This window comes from Sapajus apella, unplaced genomic scaffold (genome assembly GCF_009761245.1).
Source record: "Sapajus apella isolate SASKATOON/1434 unplaced genomic scaffold, GSC_monkey_1.0 scaffold132, whole genome shotgun sequence".
Lineage (NCBI taxonomy): Eukaryota > Metazoa > Chordata > Mammalia > Primates > Cebidae > Sapajus > Sapajus apella.
The window spans coordinates 3,612,192-3,637,361 of NW_022437072.1; the positions used below are offsets into that span (position 1 = coordinate 3,612,192).

The window sequence follows — 25,170 nt, forward strand, 5'->3', positions numbered from 1 at the left end:
ATTAAGAAAAAAAATCACCAAACATAAAATAAGGGCACAGGAATAAATTTTATATACAAATGCAAAAATTAAACACAAACAATGTACAACTCTGTGTAATAAATAAAGAGTGAAAATTAAAATGAAGAATTAGAGGCGATACCAAATATCTCTTAAAAGCACACATTCTGGAGACAGAGAATTTAGATTCAAGTCCTGTCTCGACCATTTAGTATGGCACCATTTCTGCATGAAAATACATATATATATATATGGATCTGTTTCCTTGTCTGTAAATAGAAATAATAACATAAGCTGTGTGTGGTGGCCAGCCTCCAGGACTGCCCCAAATAATTCTTACCTACTGGTATTCATGCCTATTCTGTACCCTCCTACACAGAGTACTGCTGAACTGTATAACCATTAGGATATTGCAGAATAACAAAGTTTGCCACCTATGGCTATGCCATAAAAGGCATTGTGGCTTTGCCTTGCTCTCTCTTGGATCATCTGCCCTGGGAAAAGCCAGCTGCCACATCATGAGGACGTTTGAGCAGCCCAGAGGAAAGGTCCACATGGTAAGAAACCAAGATCTCCTACCAACAGCCAGCACTAACTTGGGAGCCATGTAAGTAAACCACTTTGAAAACAGATATTTTACCGAAGTCAAGCTTTCATGTAACTGTACAGGTATTGATCGACTTACGACCTATGCAACTTACGGCCATTCGGCTTTACAACCACAATAGCTAGCAGCGACTGCTCCGCGTCTGGCAGCGCAAACGTTGCCCAGCTGGGCGTATGACAGTGCGGACCAGCTTCCGGCAGCACTACCATCTCCGCGTGCACCATTTCAACTGTTATCCCAGACTCGGTACAGCAATTTGTGTTTTGTGTCTTGGATATTTTTCATCAAACCCCTCCCAAGATGTCTACCAAGAGGAAATTGTCTTTGTCTATGCCTCAGCCTGCCAAGAAGGAAAGAAAGGCCATCGATCTCGACACGAAAATGAAGGTAATTAAGCAGTACGAAGGAGGAAAGAAAGTGAATATGATCACACGTGATACGAAGTTATCACACTCAACTGTGTCGACAATTTTGAAAGATAAAGAATTCGTGAAGCTGTGAAAGGTTCTGCACCCACGCGATCAACAGTTATAACAAAGCAACGAAGTGGGCCCATCCACGAAATGGAGAAATTGCTACATATTTGGAGGCGAGAAGTCTATTTCAGACTCTGAAGGAGCATGCTGGAGAAGACTACAGTCAGGAATTTGTAGCAAGCACTGGCTGGTTCCAGAGATTCAGGAAAAGATTCCAAATGCATAGCGTTAGAGTGACTGGAGAAGCAGCGAGTGCAGGTGAGGAAGGAGCACGTAAGTTTGCTGATAGTCTGGATGAATTAATTACAGGTGAGGGATATCTAGCAGAACAGCTTTTCAACGTTGATGAAACTGGATTATTTTGGAAACGGATGTCAGCACGCACTTATATTCACAAAGAGGCCAAAAGCATGCCGGGATTTAAAGCATTTAAGGATAGGCTAACTCTGCTGCTTGGCGGGAACATCGCAGGCTTTAAGCTGAAGCCCTTCTTAATTTATCACTCAGACAACCCGCGTGCGTTCAGGAATGTTAACAAGCACACACTGCCCGTCTACTTTCGTTCTCAACGTAAAGCACGGATGACACAAGGATTGTTTGAAGACTGGTTTATGAACTGTTTTATTCCTCAAGTTCGAGAATATTGTTTGGAGAAAGATATTCCTTTCAAGATTTTATTGCTACTCGATAATGCGCCTGGACACCACTACATCTAGGCCATCTCCATCCAGATGTAAAATTTGTTTTTCTTCCGCCAAACACGGCTCCACTCATCCAGCCTATGGACCAAGGTTCGATTGCTACATTAAAGGCCAACGAAATGTTTCCTATGGTATTTTTTACACCTGTATTTTGTATTTTTGTATGCACCTGTATTTTGTAATTTTGTATGTTTTGCAAATATTAAACCAGTTGTACTGGTAATGCAGTGTTTTACTTAAATCTGACGAATGTAAAAATAAGAAACAAAATGGTGTAGAGATGATACAAATGGTATAAAATGAGCAAAGAAAATTATGATATATAACAATAATGAAAGAAAATTATGAAAAAATATGACTTAAAGATTTTTATAACATCATTTCACAGTACTGTACATATAGCCTACTCAACTTATGACCAAATCATGTTATGACCGGTCTGTCTGAACCAATTGTGGTCATAAGTCGAGCACTAGCTGTAATGAGAATTCAGCTAACCTATAAGTAGTGACTTAGAACAGTGGACCTTGCAGGGTAAGCATTATAGGTGTTGGCTTCCACTATTATTATAATAATTATTGTAGTTCTTAAGTTATTTTTCACTCTACCAAAGGGCAAAAGTCAATATTGCCCATTTGTTAAAGAGTAAGTTATGTATTTTTGGAGAGCAAATTGGTGTTGTGTATTAAAAACCATAAAAGTACAAATACCCTTTAACCTAAAAATTCCACTAATCATATTCGCAGTGGTAATATTTACAAATAGCTACCACTTTTTCAATTGCCTTATTTTTCATTCCTTATTGGAAGCAGAGTTAGCATTACTCAAGAAGGATTTAGCTACTGGCAGATTTATCAATTTAGTCCTTATGACTGATTATACAGAGTAGCATGATGGCTTAAATAAGAATTTGGCATAAAGAAAGTGACTTTATGAAAATATTAAATGAGCTTGATCATGGGTTATAAAATGTAGCAACAGACCAACACATACTCATAAATTTATACATATATTTTGCTAACAGTAATAATATTTCACTTCACATAAACAGAGTATTATAGTCCACACAAACATAACTTATAATTAGGTGAATAACATGTTCACTGCTTAGATATAACCATTCACAAATTTTATCATGGTATTAATTATGCTTGATTATTTGGATCTCGTTAAAAATAAGAAAATGAAAAAAATCTATAAATTAAAATAATAATCATCAACAAACCCATCTTCTACCTAGTATTATATATTTCTTTATAAAGTAAATTACAAAGTTCTTCCTAATCCTATCTCTGCTTTGTTTTCCATCCCCAGTTTCTACAATCTTCTATCTTGCTGAAGCCATATTAAGTTTTTTAAGTTCCTGTTAATTCACCATACCATTTTCTACCTTGGTTTCTTATTGTATGGCAACATTCAGAAATTACTCATATCTGCATTTATTTAAATATAACCCATTCCTGTGTCAGTTTATAATTTATGTGTCCCTTTGCCAAAATTCACCTATCATACCTATATTGCCACCCTATTTTAAGCTTTCCTTGATGTTTGCATTTTTTCCCTTAACAGTCACCTAAGTACTTACTTGCTCAAACCATCTTTCCCACTAGAATGTAAGCTTCAAGAGGGCATTAGAGCTTCAGTAACATGATACTAAGAATCCTTTTAATTTTGCCATTCTGTGTGTGTAATGGTATTGCTTTCCAATCTTCATTTTGCTGATTAGTAAAATTGAGAATCTTTTCATATGCTTAGTGTTCATTGGTATGTCCTTGTATGTGTATAAAATGTCCATTCAATTCTTCTACCTATTTTTAATGGTTCATTTGGACTCTTAAAATTGAATTGTAGGAGTTCTTTATATATGTTTGGATTCAAACTTACTCAGATATATTCATCATGAATCTTTTTATCCCAGTCTGAGGCTCACCATTCTTTGAAATTGTCTTGTAAAGAATGGAAGGTTTAATTTTGAAGAAAGCCAATTTTTATTCTCTCTCTCTCTCTCTCTCATGGCTTGTGGTTCTTGTGTGTCCCAGCAAAGAAATATTTGCTACACAAGATTATGAGAGCATTCTTCTATGTTTTATTTTAGATATTTTGTAGTCTTGCTTTTTACATTTAAATCTATAATTTATTTCAAGTTAATATTCAGTATGTGGTGTGAGATAAGGCTCAAGACATACACGTTTTCCAGAAGGATATAAAATTGATCCAGCACCAGCTGTTGAAGACTGTGGCCTCTCCAAAGTAATTAACATGTCGTCTTTGTTGAAAATACAGAAGTTGATCTACTTCTGGACTGTATTCTGTTCCATTGGTCTATTTGTCTATGATTATAATTCCATTCTGTCTTTAATACTTCAGTATTACACTGAAGCTTCAAAACAGGTATTACAGATATTTTGACATGAATCTTCTTTTTCATAGTTGTTATGGCTATTATCATTTCCTTATATTTTTATATCATTTAAAATAGGATTATTAATATTTCAAAGAGCCAGCTATAATTTTAGTTGAAATATATATTGACTCTATAGGTTAATTTGGACATAATTAACATGTTAAAAATATTGAATCTCTAACCCTTTGAAATGCCACATTCTCAACTTAAGTCTTTACAAAATTTCTCTCAGCAATGTTTAGTTTCATTATATGAGATTTGCACATATTTTATTAAGTTTTCCCATATCTATTTCATACTTTTAATAAATTTTGAAGGTTAATTTAAATTTCTAAATTATCTTTACAAGTATAGAAAAATAAAATTGATTTCTGTATAAGGAAGATCATTTTGATGTTACTAACAGTAATTAGTTCTACTAGTTTTTTTAATAGATTCATTACCATTTTTAAAGAATGCTCACTTAGTTTAAGAGTAAAGATAGTTTTACTATTTCCTTTCTAACATGTACACTAACATTTATTTAATTTGCCTTATTGCACAGATTAGGATCTTCAGTACAGTATGAACAGAAGTAGAGCAGACATCTTTGACTTTTCAATATTTGAGTTAAATAGCCTATAATTATCAAGTATAATAAAAATAAGATTTTGGTTTTCTTCTATTTCCAGTATGCACAAATTTTTGTTAACAACATTACTAATTTTTAAAATGTTGTTATTGCAACTGTTGATGTGATCATTAAGCTTATTTTCCCCTTTAGTGTATTAATATGGTGAACTGCTCTGATTTTAAATGTTATGTGACTATCATAGCCTTGGGATAAACCCTACTAGGTAACAGTATGTTCGTTCTGTATATTACTGGATTGGATTTGCTATTGATTTGTTGGAAGATTCTTGCATCTATGTTCATAAAAAGTATCAGATTGCAATTTTCCTTTCTCATGATGTCTTTGGCTTTGCCCTAATCAAATAATGCTGGCCTTACAAAATCAGTACAATTTTTTTTTCTCCTCTCCTTTATTTTCTGGATATGAGCTTGTAAAGAAGAGGTTTTATTTCTGCCTTAATCATAATCGAAATTTCACATTTATTGATATATCTAGTCATTTCAATTTGACACTGGCCAATGTGAATGTTACTTTATACAATGTTTACATTCGGTTTTCTTTCTTTTAAAATGGGGTGCGCTTCATATTGGTAGAATTAGTTTGATACCTTGAAGGCCTGCTGAATTTTTAAGCTTTGCAAAGGCAATGTTAGTTGGCAGGATTCTAAGAATCAAGCCTCAAATGAGATTATAGATTAAGTGGATATCTTCATTGCAGACTGGTGAGACCTTGACCAGGAGGGTTACACAACCGATTCCTGGAATCTTGACCCACGGAAACACAAATAAGTTTGTGTCATTGTAAATTGAAAAGTTAGTGGTAAGCTTTTATTACTGAAAACTACTACCGATCTACTTAGATCACTCTGGGCTAAGTCAACCTTACTAGCAAACTATGTCTCTCATAAGATTGCGAATGCCCTGCTGATTGCCAAGGTCCTTCTACTATGTCTGCTCAGAGTGTGAATATCTCCCCACCCTGTTTGAGCACTGGGAATTTTTCTCCTTATGATTCTTTGGTTGCTTTTAGCCTGGCTTTTAAAGTTTCATTTTGTACATGTGTGACCTAATACACAGAAAAAAACTATAAGGAGCTGTATTTAGATTTCCGCTGCTCTTTTTCTGTGTTACTCTCTCCTCTAGAATTCTTTTTTATTATTTTAATTTACCACAACATGATGAAACATTAAACTTGGTACTTGTAAACTATTCCACTGATTTTGTCATATTTTATTTTACAAAGTTGTATTATTACTTTTTTAAGTAGATCTTTTAAATTTTTTATTCTCCAGCTTCAAATGCAAATTCATCGTCGGCTCACTTCTAATAATTGGAATGGTTGCCGCCTTGGGCTTGCAGCAGAAAAGCCTGACAAAATAGTGTTTGCTTAGGCAATAATTTAGACTTTACCTTATTTGTGATTACTATAGTGACTACTTTAACTACAAGGCATAACTTACTATCTATCTTCTTTCAACTTTATGAATTTGAATGTTTTTTACACTAACTTTTCCCAATAAAGTCCACTATGAAACCATGGAAAAAAAATTTTTTTTATTCTGTATAGTACAGTAATTAGATGTTAAGTGTCAAGCACTGTGCAATCTCTGGACATATAAAGCACTTATACTCATTCTGGTGTTAAGTAGATATTTAAATGACTATAAATCAATTAGTTCAGTACTATAAAAGAATCCATATTACGTGTGAACATATTTGAAAAAGTGAGAGTAGCAAAGATAAAATAAAATGGTTTTCTCAATCTCCTTTGGTTCCTGTAGTCAACTGATTTTTAAGTCTATAGAAAATATATAAAATGTTTTATGTATTTGTCTCACTCCCCATTTTCTATTATGATAGTTCCCTAAGTATCTCTCACCTGGACAACTATAATAGATCCCTAAATAATCACTCCTATGGGGTTCTTTTTGTCCTCACTGCACTCAACATTTCCCTGGAGTTATTTTGTCATCTAGTAAAAATTTTATGCCTTTACCTAATACTTTTATTGTTCTCACACAACTTCTCCAACAAAATCTTAGTAAAATTTAATTCACAATCATGTAAACACACGGATGCATACACATTTGTGTGTGTGTGTGTGTGTGTGTGTGTGTGTGTGCGCGCACAATACGAAGTTCCAAGGCAATGTGATTTGAGGCAATGATCGTTTTAAAATCCCATTATAAAACTGTCATCTCCACTGGCTGGCCATTCTATTGTTAAGATCTCATTCATTCTTTTGCTTTAAAAAAATATATTTTCAGAGACTCTTTTCAAAGCAAAAACAATTACTTCTGGGATAGGGAAGCTAAATCATGAAAACCTTTACTATCTATTGTAGGTGTACGAGATTGACTAAATTCATCAAGCAATATCCAGTGAGACTAGAGCATAACTGGAATCACTGGTTCGATATACATGGAGGGTAAGAAGGACAGGAAAAGGGGACTGTAAGACTCCAACTAAAGCCCTGTGTAGTAAAGATAAGCTCATTGGAGTAGTATTCTTGGGAAGCACATAAAAGTGCATTGGCTTTTTTAAAGGGTAAGAGGTAAAGGCAATGAGAAAAGTTGTCACTAGAATTGACAACCATTACATCTTGTTCATCATTATGTCACTAGTGCCTAGAACAACAAACTGATCATAGTACTACTCTAGAAAAAAATGAAAAAGTATTCAAGAGTGAAAGAGAGCATACCTGGTCTTTTTCATAAGACATTTATATCAAGGAACTACTTGGCAGACTAAGTATCATAGGTCTAGGACATGACAGAATATGTCTGGCGCTTTCTAAAAAAAAAGTAGTATTATTTTACTCTGGTCAGGACCAAGAAATTTGGTGTTTCAGAATATACAACTATAAAAAACATTAATGAAGAGAAACAAAAAGATTCTTTTAGTTAATTAAGTCATAAGTGGCTCACAAGAAAATGGCTTGACATACCTAATGTCCTAAATGTGCCAATTTAATCAAATGTCAAGGAGAATAAACAGGAAACATGGCCTGGAAATCTTTTGCAACATTTAAATTTTTAAATTTCCACTTAAAAATAATCAACACCAATGTTAATTTCTTGTTTTGATTAAATGGATGATGGTTATATAGACCACATTAATATTAGGGGAAGCTGTGGTATGTAGACGGCATATGGAACTCTTTGTACTAGCTATACTGCTTCTCTATAAATCTAAATTTTTAAAAAGAAAAAAAATGCTAATGTAGTAAAAATAAAATTTTGATGTCATACTGAATTTTAAAATACAGATTTAAGGAAAATCTGAGGGACAACTGATAACATTTGAATATAAACTGGATCCACAAAATTATTATTGAACATTTTAGGGGTAAAAATTTTAGCATTGCTATGCAGCAGAATTTCCTTATTCTTAAGAGAGCTGTGCTGAAATAAAAATGTGTATTTGTGTATGCATAAAAGGGATTAGTCAAATGTGGCAAAATGTTAACAGTTTTTGAATGTAGATGGAGAGAATATGGTTTTTTTTATTGTATGACTGTTTTAAACAGTGTAAGTTGGATTTTTTGAAAGTAAAAAATAGTGAAGAATGACATTAAAAAATTAAAGATTCTCCAGACAGTGCTGGGTTTGAACATGGCCTTATGTTAGGTAGTTTCTGATATTCTCCATAATTATTAAAAAAAAATCAAAGAGAAAAGATTTTCATCCATAAAACTGAGAAATTTTCAAAGGTCTGATGTTTTATATTTTGAAAATATAACAACTCTAAGCATTATGTTCTTAAGTAGGTTGTAAAAATGAAGTTTAAAATGATGTCTATGTGGGTGTTACATGGGAAATGAAGAAATCATTCAGCATGAAAAACTCACACTTTACCATTTGGTGAAAGTCAAGCCTGCACATCCATATGTTATTTAGAAACAGCTAAGATGATTTCCAATATTTATATTGCTTGGAAATATTTTCCCACTCTTTTTTCTTGGGTAGGAAAAAGTGATGCACTGGAATATCTAGTGATTTAGTACAAAATAGCTGATAGCTAAGCTGAGCAAATCCTTCCTTTTCTGGTCAAATAATTTCTCCAAGATACATGTATGCATGTGTGTGTACTTTAAATATTATTATTTTTATAATGGGAATCACACTCTAAGAAAGATATATGTTTAAACAATATTGTCAATAATATTGCTAAAAATACATATACTTTTGCTTGGACTTTTAACTTCCTATTGTAATTAAAAATGTTTTTTATTTAATTGTTAGAAGAACTAACTCCTACTGTTCTAGTATAATGATGCATTCTTCTAGGCAGGTTTGAATTGTGAAGTACAAAGTATTTCATTCAGTCAACACTTTACTGTCGAGATATGATTCTACTTTTCATCAACAAACTACAAACAAATTCTGTTGCCTATGATAGACCAAAACCAAAGCATGGAAACCATCTCAAGAGTAGACTTTGTACTAAAAAACAAGCATGGAAAATAGACATTTTCATACACTCATTTGTTTTTACATTCTTTACTCCTACTTGTGGGTGAAAATTTGCCAATTCAATTTTTATTTCTTCTCATATCTGTTCAAATGAAGTGGAAAATTTTCATAGGACTATACAGTTTTAAGAAAACCGAATAAGGAAGCTAAGAGAATTGAATATTCACAAATGACACAACAGTTTATTGAGAGGATAGAGACATTGTGTTTATCTAAATTTAGCTATTAATTTACTCCTAAAACATGAATTCCCCTCCCACTGATTTTCTGAGTAACTTTATCTGACTAGGAGACAAACATCAAATTTCATTTAGCTGAAATTGATTAATCGAAGGGCACCATTTATATTTAAAGTTCATTCAAGGTTTTCTAATGAAGCAGTTCTCCTCCTAGTAAAGTACATATTGTTTTATTTTTTCTTTTGGGGTATGTGCATGTGTATGTGTGTGCGCGCGTGCGCGCACGTGTGTGTGTGTGTGCATTTAATGATTTGGGAAATGCAAAGTAGAGATGAAAATATGAAGTTGATTTTAGTCTGATTAAATATTGAGCTACAGAAACATGTGTGATAACTGAATGCCATAACCTTGTGCCTTTTAGTCATGGTTTTGCAACTACGGAGGGGAATTTATAAAAGGCTCCACAACATGGAGGCATAAGGTTTTCCCAGGTGATTGTAGATCAGACATTCAACCCTAGAGAACACCTTACTAGACTCACTTGTCCCACAGAGCTTGACAGAGAATACAAGATGTTACAAAAACACATTTTTGTATTAGTCATGTCTATGGCACACTGCCATTGCCTCTGTCATATGTTTCAGTACCAATTACCACTTCCAGAAAAAAATATTATATTGGTACCAAAAAAAAAAGTCTCTCACTGGTAAAAAATAATTTAACATTACCAAAGCTACATTGCCACCTGACTATTGAACCATAAAAGGTGACAAAAACTATTAACAAGAAATAATCTTTAAAGAACAATGATATTGTAAAAAGATGCTGGCATATATATGCTGGTAAAAGAAAATGAGTTTCGGCTGACAATGGAGGTATAAAAGTGGAGCTGCCTCCTGTGATACACAAACAGCAATCACCGTTTCAAATGTGCTGAGGGACATGAAGTGCAGCAGTGACCGTATAGATACAAACTTGTGAATACCTAGAAAAAGATGAAAAGGGACTTTTTAAAAACAGCCCAGGTGACAGATGATAATGGCATAGACTAGGTTTGTGATGTGGCAGTAGATTAGGCAATTTAACCAATAGGAGAAGACGTGGGATTGGATGCAGAGAAGGAAAGAATGACTCACAGGTTTTTGATTGAGTTCTAAACAGATGGCACTGGGAATAATGGGTGAGAAACAGGTTTTAGGTCAGAGGAAAAATCAATAACTGTTTTTAAACATCTTAATTTTAAGAGGGCTACTAGAAATCTAATAAGAGATACTGACCATGCAGTTGAAGATTCAAAACTGAAGTTCATAGTGGATACTGAAGAACAGTTATAATTTTGCAAATTATATAAATGGATGAGATCCTCTAAGGAAAAGGTGAATAGAAAGAAAAAAATATCTTTTTAATTTTCCTTGTAGAGAAACTGATGATATGTGGAGAATGGCAATTTTATTTCTTGTTCTCTGATGCTATTATCTTTTACTTTTTCCAGCTTCACTGGCATTCTTATGATTTCCAGAAAAATAGTGAATAAAAGTGACTTTAGTAGACACCTATGCTTGTACTTAAATGACAGCTTTTCAGTATGTGGTCATTAAATATAATTTTTTATTGGTTATTTTGAAGACAACTTGTCTTGGGTTAAGAAGTTCTTTGGTCCTAGCTTTTCAATAGCTTTTTTTTTTTTTAACTGTTAATGAATGTTGAGTTCTTTCTCAAATACTTTACCATATTCATTAATATTATGATATGGTTATTTCTTTTAACAAGATCTATTTATGGAATAATTTCAACTTGGTGATTACATATTCTTTTATAAATATATTACTCCTTTTGTTTGGCTAAAATATTTTATATAATTTTCCAACTCTGGTAACCAATTAAGTTAGTCTCTAAATGTCATCACCAAAACTATCCTTAATGAGTTTTATATCAAGGCTATGTTATTTGCATAAAATGAGTTGGGAAGATATCTTATATTTTCTATTTTCTGAGAAAATGTATGTAAGCTCAGAATTATATGCTTCTGACATCTCTCTTATAAACTGTTTGTAAAGCATTATGGGCGAGCCCAGTTAGTTTTCCTCTAAACAATATAAATTTATTATGAAGATTACGAATAGGTATTCAATATATAAATTATATCAATTGCTTAAATAGGTATCACTTACAGATGGCTTAGAAATTTTAAAAAGCCTTCTAAGTATCCTTTTAAGTATTACAATGACATGAGAGGATTGTTTCTCATATCATCCCCATTTTACAACTTGAAAAACTCGAGCTTAAAGACTTGAAGAAGCCTGAGGTCATGCAGTTAGTACACAGAACAGCAACTACACATCACCATGAAATGTCTCATTCCAGAATGTGCCATGTCCATCATGTTATTTTGACAAATTTATTATAAAAAGGACAATTTGCTGAAAGTTAACTTTGCTTACTTTTTAAACATAAATTACAATCATGATTATATTTCCACAACTTAGGGTAAATTGAAGGAGCTATTTAAATAAATGGAAATACAGATGTCTCATTTCATGTCTTATGAATATGGGAATCTGCTTATTTAATATCTATGAGAGTAAAAGGACAAGAATACAATAAATATCGTCAAGTAAATATGATTTAACATTAAAGTAATTATTATTTTATCACCAATAATATTAGTTATCTACTACCACAGGACTAGTAACCTCCAAACTTAAGTGACTTAACCACCATTTTATTTCTCAAAATTATGTGAGTCAGCAATATTCTTTTGGTTGGCTGGTAGTAAGTTGGGAGCTGAACAGGTGAGGTGCTGCATGGATGAGCCTCACTTTCTATCTGATTTTTCATCCTTAGAGAGGCTAAAATGGGCTTCTTTACATGTAGTCTCTGGGAAATGTTCCAAAACAGCAAAAGCAGAACCAGTATGGCCTTTTAATTCTTAGCTTCTGATGCTACACAGCATAACTTTTGTTACATTACATTGGTCAAAATAAATGACCAGGCAAATCCCACATTCAAAGATGGAAAAATAGATTTCACCTCTTCATGGTAAAAAGCTGCTAAATCACACGGCAACTGAGCATACATAGACACATAGATCATGGTTTCTTCAGGGCCATTATTTTAACAATCTTTTACACAAACTAAGTGACAGCTTGATGCCCTGCCTTTTGAAAGGTAAAGGCCATAATTTTTTAACCTCATACTTAGATATAAAATATATGATGTTGGTTTGAGAGCCTCATACATCACTCCAAACCCTTTCTGCGGCATTTTAATGAAACTAGGATGCCTTCATCTTTACAGAATATAAAAAGAGATCCTCTGAAATGTTGCAATCTGAGTCATAAAAGAATGTAGGCACTAATAAAAAATATTTCATCAGATGTCAAAATGAGAAATATTGAGATAAATTGTTGGGATAGAATTTGTAAATAATCCATTCGTTTTGATGGTATTACTAAAATAATGACAAAGAGAAGAAAATAGATTAATGCAAATAGTCTGTATTTTTTTTTAGCAGTAGACTTTTTCAGCAACTTTGATTTCTCTGTGGAAACATACCAATGGCATGCTAAAGAAGGGAGAAAGCACTAAAGTCTGCTCTGAATTTTAGTTAAGACACACTCAAAATCACAAATTGTCTTTTGAAAATACATACCGTTTTAAGGTCCTGATATAATATCCATTTATAGAACACTTAATATGTTTCAGACATTATTTATTAAACCCTTACTATTAACCCTAATAAAACAGAGACATCATCTGTATGGACTTTTTATAGGCAGGAAATAAGGCAAAAAATATTAATCTGCCTACCTGTCTTAAGAGTGGCACTCAAATTTAAAGTCATCTTTTTTGATATTTCACTTAGTGCTAATGTCATGACTGTCATTCAAAAATTTTGTCATAGCAAGTCATCACCATGTATATTGAAATTTTTTCAAAAATATTCCTTTTCTTAAATAACAAAAAGATAAGGCAGCCTTGTTACAAAGGTCTTTTTAATAAATTTGATGAAAGCTAATAATAATGATACTTTACACATATTTTTCCATTTAATTTCACAAAGCCTTCTACAAATGAGGTACTGTTATTTTTAGTTTTCAGTTTAAGAAATGGCCTTAGAGAGGCCCTAGCACCTATCATACTATATAAATCAGAATCTCTATGATCAGTACTACAGAAATTCTTCCAAAAACATACTAACATGCAACCACAGTTGGAAGCCATTACTTTAAATTGTTTACTATATACGGTTAGGAAAAAAAAAAATTGATCACACAAATTTGGGGATGGCTAGAGCAAACTGAATAGCAACCATTTCATAATTTTCTTATCATTATATCAAAATTTCCTAGTATTTACAATTTTTCATTTCAAAATCATATACTAATAGGTAAGAATTTAAAGATATGTTAACACATTTTCAGAAGGAAATACATTTTGCTGACACATTGCTAAAATGAATTACATTTTAATGACTTTTTTTGATGCTTTAGACCAAAAGTGCTTTAATTAGAATATAATGTAAAACATGGGGTCATTATGACTGGAGGAAAACATGCATATAAACTACTGCTTAAATCAAAATTAGCTTTTTCTTTTACAGAAGCATTTAAGAAAAAAAATCAAGTACAATTTTGCTGTTCAATTTTCTAACAATTCAAAGTAAAATATCATGTGATCAATAATTTTAAAAGCAGTAACTTCAAAAATTTCACATGCATCTTTTTCTTGAATTTTTTCAAAGTCTACTCCCAAAATTAACTGTACTTAAATATATCTGAGTAAATTTCAATGTGTTAGTCTATTGCATGGTAAGCCTACATGTGTATTAAACAATAATCTATAGCCAAGTATTACCTATTTATGTGTAAATTGATGTATAAATGAGTAGATATCGCAGTTGAAATTTGTGTCTATATTATGCATAAATATCCTACTACTAATACATTTAGGCTTATTAAGGTATCCAGTAAGTTAAGCTACTAAAATCACCAAGTTATATAAAAAATTAAGACCCAATTAAAAATATCTTATCACATATTAAAGTAGATAAATCCTCTCAAATCAAGTAAATGATTTTTAATGATCATTTTCAGTTCTTTAGAATTTTGAATATTTTACGTTGGCACTTACTTCAGAGTCATAACTCTTAAACCACTATAGGAGTTTGAGGAAATTCGATGGATCTCATTCAAGATAAAAACTTACCAGCAAATTTGATGTGAAATTTATTTTCAGGCTTTAATATCTGGACATACAAAGGACAATTTGGAGCAAAATCTTTCACAGCCCATGCTCTCAAAATTGTTTGGTGATCCTGAAATGATCAAAATAAAAATATCTTGTCATAAGTTATCATTTTTATAACACATAAAGTAAAAATAAGCAATCAGTTTGCTTGGTCACATCCATAGTTAACACTTAAACATAAAAATTACTGTGAGGACTTATTAAGGGCACTTGTTATGCTTTTTTTTAATTGTACTTTAAGTTCTGGGTACATGTGCAGAACACACAGGTTTGTTACATAGGTATACAGGTGCCATGGTGGTTGGCTGCACCCATCACCCCATCATCTTCATTAGGTATTTCTCCTAATGCTATCCCTTCCCTAGTGTCCCACCCCTTGACAGTCCCCAGTGTGTGATGTTCCCCTCCCTTGTCCATGTGTTCTCATTGTTCAACACCCACTTATAAGTGAGAACATACAGTATTTGGTTTTCTGTTCTTGTGTTAGTTTGCTGAGAATGTTGGTTTCCAGCTTCACCCATGTCCTTGCAAAGGACATGAACTCACCCATTTTATGGCTGCATAGTATTTCATGGTGTATATGTGGGGCACTTACTATTTCTATAAAAGAAGGTAATAACAGCTAATTCAATCATAGCTAATTACCAGCACTTAGAATATTAGCAAAGGTTAAGAGAAAAATAGCTAGACAGACTTAAAAATAATTTTCCTAGAAAATGCCTGCAGTCAGAAGCCTTCAGACAAGTAGCACAACTAATAGTTTGTAATAGGAATTTCCAAGGAGAAATAAAAAATGTACATATAATGTCAACATGCTTAGAAAATTACTTTTTATATAATAGTAAAGGTAAAATAATTTTGACCCGTGTATGGGTGATGGGTGTGTTTATGCGTGTTGTGCTGACTTGTGAGGTGTGTTTGAAGACATAAAAAACTCTTGAATATAATAAAGTATATCAAAAATGTTTTTAAAAAATGCTTAGCCTGAGAAAGAAAATCAAAACCATGCTTAACATGAACTCCTTTCCATAGTAGTCACCCCATAAATTCTATGAATTGAAAAAATCAAGGAAGATTATTAGAGAAATGTGCCACAGAGTTAGCCAATACGTTTTTTAAAAGGAAGCACAAAGGTCCTCTAGGATAGCACTGTCCTTCTAATAGCCACCAGGTACATCAGGCTATTAAAATTTGAAGTAACTAAACTTAAACAAAGTTAAGAATTTAATTTCTCAATCACACTAGCCACATTTCAAGTGCTTAAAGCTGCACATGGCTAGTGGTTGCCATATTAGACAGTGGAGATAATATAAAATGTTCACCATCACAGAAAGTTCTATCTGACAGCACTATTAGTGAAAGGAAAGGAAGATCCAAAATACAGATAGACATGAGGGACTGTTTATCCAAATGCAGACAGAAGAAGTTGTTATTTACGGTTGGAAACTGCTATGGATTGAATGATTCTGTCTACCCCAAATTTATATGTTTAAATCCCACCCGCATTGTGAAGGTACTAGGAGATGATGCTTCTGGTAGGCCTCATGATAAGGCTAGTCATCGTGAAAGGGATTAACACTCATAACAAAGACACGCAAGAGAGGTCTCCCTCACCTGTTCCGCCACATACGGATGCTGCAAGAAGACAACCATCTAGGAACCAGGAACCTAGTCCTTACCAGACGCTAAATCTGCTGGCTCCTTGATCCTGGACTTTCCAGCTTCCAAAATTGTGAGCAATACATTTCTGTTGTCTATAATCTACCCAGTCTATGCTATTTTGTTACAGCAATCCAATTTAAGATAGTAACTTTAAGTTACATGAAAGTTGGTGAATGATAGCCCAGCATGGTTTACATGGACCATACGTATTTTACAGGCAAACATTCAAACATCATAATGAGCCTAATAATTCTAAGACTTATCAAGTGAATACTTGTTAATCCACATGACACGCTTTGAAATCTGAGGTTTGAGAGTTATAGATAACTTAGTGGAGGATTATGTTTATTTGTCTTTCACTAGAGGTAAACAATTTTAAATGAAAAGGAAAAAAATAGAAAGTAAACCACTATATATGTGAAAGCATACCAAATTATATTTTTTATTTTATTTTATTTCATTACGTTTAATGTCGTGTTGAAGATAAGGGGCTATTCTAGGGTTTTTACTCCTGCTTTGTCCCTCAATATCTAATTAGACTTGGACAAGTTAAAGTTCCTCGTTAGTAAAATGTAGATATTCTGCATCTTATAGGACTGGTGAAACAGACAACACGCATATAACTTTTAATAGTGATTGGCAGTCAGTTGTTTAAAAAAGATGTTTTCCTTATTATATTATCTTAGTAATAGTAGAAGTAATATCATTAAGAATAAAAGATAAAGAACAAGGATTAATTTCTTAGGAAGAGTTTAAAGTGAGACTTGTCTGCTGACACCAGTAAAAATGTAACATTAATAATAAAAGAAGAAATATAGAAGGGCAGAGGTCTATCAATATGAAAGAATAAGCTCCTAATAAATTGTCCTTGCATATGACAACTGTCAAAAATCTATGAAACATCATACAAAGGCCCTATAACATGAACTAAAGTAGGCAGATTTTAGAGGAGAGGAAGTATCTTGCATGCTATAATTTCCCCGTTTTTGCTGCTGTGACCTGAGGGCAGCTGTGGTTATCACAGCAGCACCAGTTGGCTAAGGATTCACAGCAGCCCTGCCAGAACTAGGGCCTGGAGCAATCAGGGCCACTGGAGAAGGGAAAAGGGTGAGGGAGCAAAGAGAAACCACAAATACTGTGAATAAGTGTAAACATCTTTGGCTGACTTCTGAACCATGAATGCATGGGGAAGCATAAAAACAATGTGAGCTGACATTTGTGAAGCACTGCCAACATCAGTGGTGATGAAGTTCGCTTTATTTTGGGTTGAACCAACTTAGCTTTTGCTAAAACGAGAGCATTAACATTCTTTGGAAGAATACAGGAGTATCCAAGTCTCCACAACATAACACAATATCCAAAATACAATGCTATATTACTCAATTTATGAATTTTCAGAAAAATGTGACCTATTTGCATGGAAAACAAACAAAATGACAATCAATAGATGGTAGCTACTAGACGCCCTGAGATGTTAGAATTAGCAGAGAATGACTTACAGCTGCTGCTAGAACTATGCTCATCAAGGAAATGAAAAACATTCTTGTAATAAATAAAAAAAGAACATTTCAGCAGAGTGATAGAAAATATTTTTAAATTAAAAAACTGAAGTTCATGAAAAAACATATTCACTAGAGGGCTTTGAAGCAGATTGGGAATGACAGAAGAAAGAGTCGTGAACTTGATCATAGATCAATAGACTTTACCCAATTTGAAAAACAAAGAGAAAAGGTAAGGAAAAGGGAACAGAGTTCAGGCACTTACGTAACAGTGTAAAAAGGTCTTACATAATATAATTGAATTCCCAAAAAGAAAACAAAAGAGAAAAAAGGGCAGAAAATGAAATAACGACTGGAAACTTTTTAATTCTGTAGAAGACATACATTTATATGTATATATCTTCTTTATTTATTTACATTTAAAAACAAAAAGATAACCATGCCTAGCCACATTTTATTCAAACTGTTAAAAAACAAAAACAAAGACAACATCTTGACAGCACCCAAAAAGTCACATGGCCAAGGACTCTCAGTAGAAATCGTGAAACCAAAACAACCAAGAAAAAAATTCAAAAGTTTGGAATGAAGGAAAAAAAAATAAAAATAAACCTATAAACCAGAATTGTATATCTAGCAAAAACTCCTTCAAAGAGGAAGGTGAAATAAAGGACTTTTTAAAATAAAGAAATCTAATGAAATGTACTGACATTGGAATCATACTACAAGAAAAGTTCAAGAAAACGTATATACAAGCTCAAGAAAAGTGATACCAGGGAAAAAGAACTTCAGAAATCAAACAAGCATTAAATGACATGCTTAATGTTTGAATGACTGTAAAAAAAAAAAAAAAAAAAAAAAGAAAAACTGTTTTCTCTTAATTTCTGTAAAATATACAATCTGAATAAAGCAAAGGTTACAATATTGTTTAGTGTGGTTTCTAATCTATGGGTATATTATTATACCTAACGACTATAACATAAAGGACAGTAGGAAAGGAATAAATGCAAGTTTCCAATTTTAACAAGTGGTACAACAATGACAAGAAGCTGACTATGAGGCAGTAAGGATGCATATAATAGTCCCTAGAGCACTTAAAAAAAATTCACTTTAAGTCCCTAGAGCACTTAAAAAAAATTCAAAAGGCATATCTAAAAAGCCAATAGATATATTAAATTCAATGCTTTACAAAATCAAATAATAAAAAATGTGGGAAAGGAAAAACAGACAAACAAAAATCAGAGGGAACAAACAGAAAACAATTTAGCTAACGCTATATCTAACCATATTATGACATTAAATGCTAATGGACTAAATGTATTAAAACACAAAAATGTGGATAGCAAGAAAACAAACAACTCAATCAAAACTGCACAAAAGATTTAAACAGATATCTGACCAAAGAACGTATAGAGTAGAGGAATGAAAAGATACTCAACACATGTCATTAGAAAGTTGCAAAATAAAACAACAAGACACAACTAAACACTTTTCATAATGGCCAAAATCCAAAATGCTGAAAACACCAAATACTACAGAGGATGTAGATCAACAAGAAGTTGCATTCATTCATTGCTGAGGGCTGCGAGGAGATGCAAAATGGCACATCAATTTTGGAATACAGTTGGACAATTTCTTACAAAACTAAGTATACCCTTACCAAATAATCCAACAACTGGACTCCTTAGTATTTACCTAAATGAATAATAGAAAATGTAGATCCGCACAAAAACCTTCACACTCATGCTTAAAACAACTTAATTTATAATTGCAAACACTTGGAAATAACCAAGATGTACTTCAATAGATGAATGGATAAACCGTACTACATCCATACAAGGAAATATTCCACAATGCAAAGAAATAAGCTATTAAACGAAGAAACGACAGGCAAAACCTCAAATGCATATTGGTAAATGAAAAAAAAAAAAACAAAACAATCTGAAAAGGCTACATACTCCATGATTGCAACTATATGTCATTGTAGAAATGCAAAATTATGGAGACAGTACAGAGGTCTGTGGTTTCCAGGCTGGGCAAAAGGGAGGACAGAGGATGTATAGGTAAGGCAGAGAATATTTTTAAGACCCTAAAACTATTCCTTATGATATAGTAATAGTGAATCCATGTCATATTACATTTGTCAAAACCCATAGAATGTACAACACAAAGAGTGAACCCTAATGTAAACTATGGACTTAGTTAAATAATTTATCAATATTGGTTCATCAGTTTTAACAAATGTGCCACAATAATGGAAGATGTTAAAAATGGGAAAACTTGCTTTAGGGGGTGAGATATGGACATTCTCTATATTTTTTTGTTCCATTTTCTCTGTAAACCTAAAATGGCTTAACAATAACAGCAACATAAAAAGTCTAGCTAATAAAAAAAAACGTGAGAAAAGAATAAGCTCTACAGTCACAAACCCTGGGCTCTAATCTTCACTTCAGAGCTTAAAAATGTGTGAGTAAAGGAAAGTCAGTATGAATCTGATTCTTACTACAGAAGTTTTGGTTATTGTATAATGGATGTGTACTACTTGCTTTTCTTCATTTAATTCTTGGCAAAAGTTGACTTGTTGACCACTGGCTCCCTCCGATATTCTCCTTTGGCTTATCTGACACCATGCCCTTGGTTATCCTTTGACATTCTTATCCTCAACTAAACTCATCTTGCTACTGGTAGTCCTTCCTTTTCCCAAAGGAAAATACAACCAGATGCCAAATTATCAGCTTCTCTGCCTCACCTTGCATTAGTGAGTTCTCAGGTCTTGTTGAATATGCCTCTAAATATTGCTTTAATAGGTTCCACTTCTCTCCAGCAACAGCGCCACAACCTGATCTAGAAACTTGCCACTTCTGGCTTGGAATGAGGGCAACAGCCCCCCAGTCAGCAAATCTATCTCAAGCTTAATAACATTTTTTCACTAATTCTGTAATCTTATCAGATGTAGTTTTTTCCAGCTAAAATTCTCACTGTTGTACTTGGCAACTTAAAATACTATAGTGCTTTCATTTATTTTAGCATTAAGTTCAAAATTCTTAACAAGGTTTACAACAACCTTTATTAAACTCTTCCCAAACTATTTCCTCATCCTTCGCTTTCTTCACTCTCACAATAATGCACATTCTCCACTCAGATAACCAGTATTCTGACATAGAACCATTTGCCCAAAACATTCTTTAGTAGTTCACCCCTACTCATGCCTCTCATTCTTGTTAAAAAGTCACTTATCTAGGAAGCCTTTCCTTCTGACGGCTGGTAAACTGGGATAGATGTCCATGATACTTGATCCCAAATATTCTGTATATAATTAACCCCAACTGATTTTTAGCATTTTTAAAACTTTGTTCTCAGCAAATTATAAGCTCTATGAAGGCAAGGGCCATGTCTACATTTTGCTCACCCTGGCTTATCCCCAGAACCTAGCATTCATTTGCATATCACAGATGAATAAGTAAAACAATATTTACTTCATAGGGATAGTGTGAGCATTAAACATGATAATATTAAGAGAATTAGGCATATAGAAAGCATTTAGTAAATATTTCAATTCAATGGATGAATATATTGGATAAAGTACTTATCCTAATGGTCCAGAAATCTTCCTGATTTTATTCATAATTTATGCCCTCAAAAAACAGAACGAGGCCGGGCGCGGTGGCTCATGCCTGTAATCCCAGCACTTTGGGAGGCCGAGGCAGGCAGATCATGAGGTCAAGAGATCAAGACCATTCAGGCCAACACGGTGAAACCCCGTCTTTACTAAAACATAACAAAAAAATTCAACAGGCGTGGTGGCACGCACCTGTGGTCCCAGCTGCTTGAGAGGCTGAGGCAAAAGAATCGATTGAACCTGGGAGGCAGAGGTTGCAGTGGGCCGAGATTGCGCCACTGCACTCCAGCGTGGTGACAGAGCAAGACTCCGTCTCAAAAAAAAAAAAAAAAGAAAACCAGAATGAACATCAATAATTCTAAATAGTAGATTATTAAGTGAGGAAATAGGAAAAGAGCTGTATAACATGGCATAAATATGATATGAGAAATGGAAAAGAAATATTTTCCTAATACTGATAATAAAACTAGCACAGAAACACGATTTTAGTTCATTTTTTCTAAAAGCAGAGGATAAGATTAATTTTTTTTTTTTTACTTTTACTGGGGACAAAGTCATCCTTAAGTAAAATGCTCCATATTTCTAACCACAGAGTAAAATATTTATTGTGAAACCTTAGAATAAAGATGCTGTAATAATAAAGATAAGTAACTTGGGATGCTATCACATCATCTAGGTGTCTATTGCCACTGTGAAACAGAACATTTCACCCAAAGCCAGTTTGCCTAAAAGTTAAATTAGTAAAGACTGTCTCCATAAAATTCAACTTAATAACTTTTATTATTTAAAAAGTATTTGCTGTTGTATGAAGGACTTACAATAAATCACATACCTATGGCAAGAATTATTTTACTGAAAACCAAATAACCCATGAAAGAACTCAGACATTTTAGATGAAATTTTATACAGAAATATTAACTACCATATCCATAAATTTATAATTTTTATTAGATACTCAAATGGAGTATGTAACCTAAAAGTGACAGAACTTTGGTTTGATCAAAGGCATCACTTTCCATTCAATTTTTAATTTAGCAGCACTTGAAAATTGATGTATTGACTTTGCATACTTTGAGTATATCTTGCTAACTTATTCACTGGGCACTTTATTTTTTAAGATCACTAGTTAATAAAGTGATATTGAATTGTAAAACTTAAAATAACACATGTAGATAGATCTGTCCAAAATTTATGAGTGATTGGGCAAACTAATCATAATCACTTATATAATAAAGAGTTAAAAAAGCCTAATGGCAATCTGGAGAACAAACCCATCTTGAAAACATCCAAATGTATTGTTGTATAAACAATTATTGCAAATGTAATCCTTGCCCAGGGACCAATGAAGCCTTCACAGTAGACTGGACTGAAAAGCACCCTGAGGTCAGGGTCCATTTTGTTCAAAATTACAACATCTAGGTGTAATATGTAGACTGATAAAAAGTATAAGGTTAGATTATATACACATATATATCTGATAATATCAAAAACTGAACGTAATTCTATACAGAGCATTCAAAGTATCTATTATCTATAACTAACTGTATATCTGGGACTGAAACATTAGCTTGGGTTCTAGTTTTAGGGAAAAAAAAGTCCCTGCTTTTTTAATGATCTCTCAGGGACTGTAATCCTCTTTTGATTCCCACTCTTGTGGCTGAAACTGTAGCACTTCTTACAGATACTTAATGATAAAAAGCTGCTTGCCTGTTGGAATCTCCAGATATATTATCAAAATTTAATCAGAAATTTTGGGACTCAGCAGCAAAGTAGCTAAACTCATTTAGTACTCTTTCTGAAAGCTGCAACACTGTATTATTTCCTAGGGCTTGGTCTGAGTTGGAGTAATTCATCTGGAACTATACAATCCTTAAATTGTATGTTTTACTTACTTAAGTCCTCTCCCAGGTTGTGAAGGAAACTTCCCTCAACACCAAATACAATTCCAAATCTTAATCCTCTTGAATTTTTCCTGATCTATTTACGCTATTTAACATAGTCATGACCAAATATTCAAAAACCTCTTGAAACTCACTGGTATACAGATGTCAAATGAATAATAAAGTAATTCATAAAGAGGTCAGGTTATCTTGACTGCATGTAACTGAAGTCCAGTGATGTACATCTGTCCAAAATTTACCAAAAAATAGGTCTGGGCATATTAAAAACTCCGTTATGTTAGGTATTTCAAGGTATCATGTTTTCAAGTTTAAAACTCTGTGATTTTTGTGAGTCATAAGGAAAAATCTTTTTGAGAACAAGTCACTAACCACTGTGTTGACTGAAGAGCAAAACGGAATTGCAAAATATCCCCAAAGAACCTAAGGCACATTTCATTATGGAATGACATAGTACAGATGATTATGTGCTTAAGAATTTCATTGCCTAAAGTGGATCTTCTTAAAACAAAACATAGTTGAAAAAAAAAGTAAAAAGTTTCCATAACAAACATTTTATTTCAGCTCTTCTCTAATGGTATCTGAAGGGGACATGGAGGGAAATGACTGAGTGTTCGGTGATTGTTTGCTTCCTTCTCTAAGATATCATATGTTCAAAAATGCATGTAACAATCAAGAATAAATATGTCTCTGACATTTAAGAGGAAAGTCAGCATGCCTGAGCTGGGAATAAAAACAATTTTTTTCTGAGAATTACAACTTAAAGCCTTGGAAGTCAAATACCTAAGATGCCTCAAAGTTTCTCCCCTCAGCGTGAATAAACATTAGACAGGTTTCCTCCTGACTGTAGGCCCCTGACCTCGCTTTACTGAGAACGTTTATTTTAGAAAATTTTCCATTATAAATTCTTTCTCTGCCCCTTTGGGATGTGAATCTTCCCTCTACCACTTGCCAGTATTTCTCAAAGGCCTGGAGCCTCCCTCTGCTCTGATAATGTCAACAGTTATTCCACTAAGCAAATGGAAACAATAAGAAAAATCCACTTCCACAAGCCCTCTTCATCACATGTGGCCACAAATATTCATTCATCTCTATCTATATATACTGTTTTCCTTTTGTTAAAATGAATGAAGGTTTTACACCTATATCCAAGAAAAACCTTCCGCCCCTGCACGAGATCACATCTTATTTGTGCATTTTCTAATTTTCCTCTCATAATCAACGTTGCCGTCTCTGGTAGATATGCATATTTAATTGCCAAATTTTTTTCCCACTAAAAAAAGAAACAGAAGGAAACAAAGCTTTCATTGATCAAACATTACCCATCAGTTACTGCCTGATTTCATTGCGCTCATATAGAGAAAACACAAAGTCCATAATTTTTACCTCAAATTCCTCTGTGCTATTAAATTTAAATCCTTTCTAATATAAAAACTTAAAGATATAAATTTCCCTTCAGACCCTGGTATAGATGAATTTCATACAATTTAATGTGTTGCATTTTCATCATAACTCTTATTTTATCTTTTATCCATGGGTTTCTCAGGGATATTTTATTTCCAAATATTTGGGTATTTTTCACCTGTGGTTTTATTATTGATGTCTAATTTAATTCAATTATAGTCAGAGAATATATTCTCCAGGTTTTTCATTCTCTGCCTTTTCTGGCCCAGAATACGATGTATCTCTGTGAATGTTTCATATGTGCTTGAAAACTGCACTTCTGCTTTTCAGTATAATATTCCATATGTCAATCAGATCAACCTAGTGATAGTATGTTCAAGTTTGTTG

General features: G+C 33.2%; 1 protein-coding gene across 8 annotated transcripts in view; it reads right to left on the reverse strand.

Moving 5' to 3' along the window:
- KCNT2 (potassium sodium-activated channel subfamily T member 2) overlaps nt 1–25,170 on the reverse strand; it is a 412,694-nt gene that overhangs the window by 151,548 nt on the left and 235,976 nt on the right. For all 8 annotated transcript variants that reach the window (XM_032262881.1, XM_032262880.1, XM_032262875.1 and 5 more), the window contains exon 13: nt 14,663–14,771. In XM_032262881.1, coding sequence (XP_032118772.1) covers nt 14,663–14,771 — 109 coding nt within the window. The remainder of the gene's footprint in view (nt 1–14,662; nt 14,772–25,170) is intronic.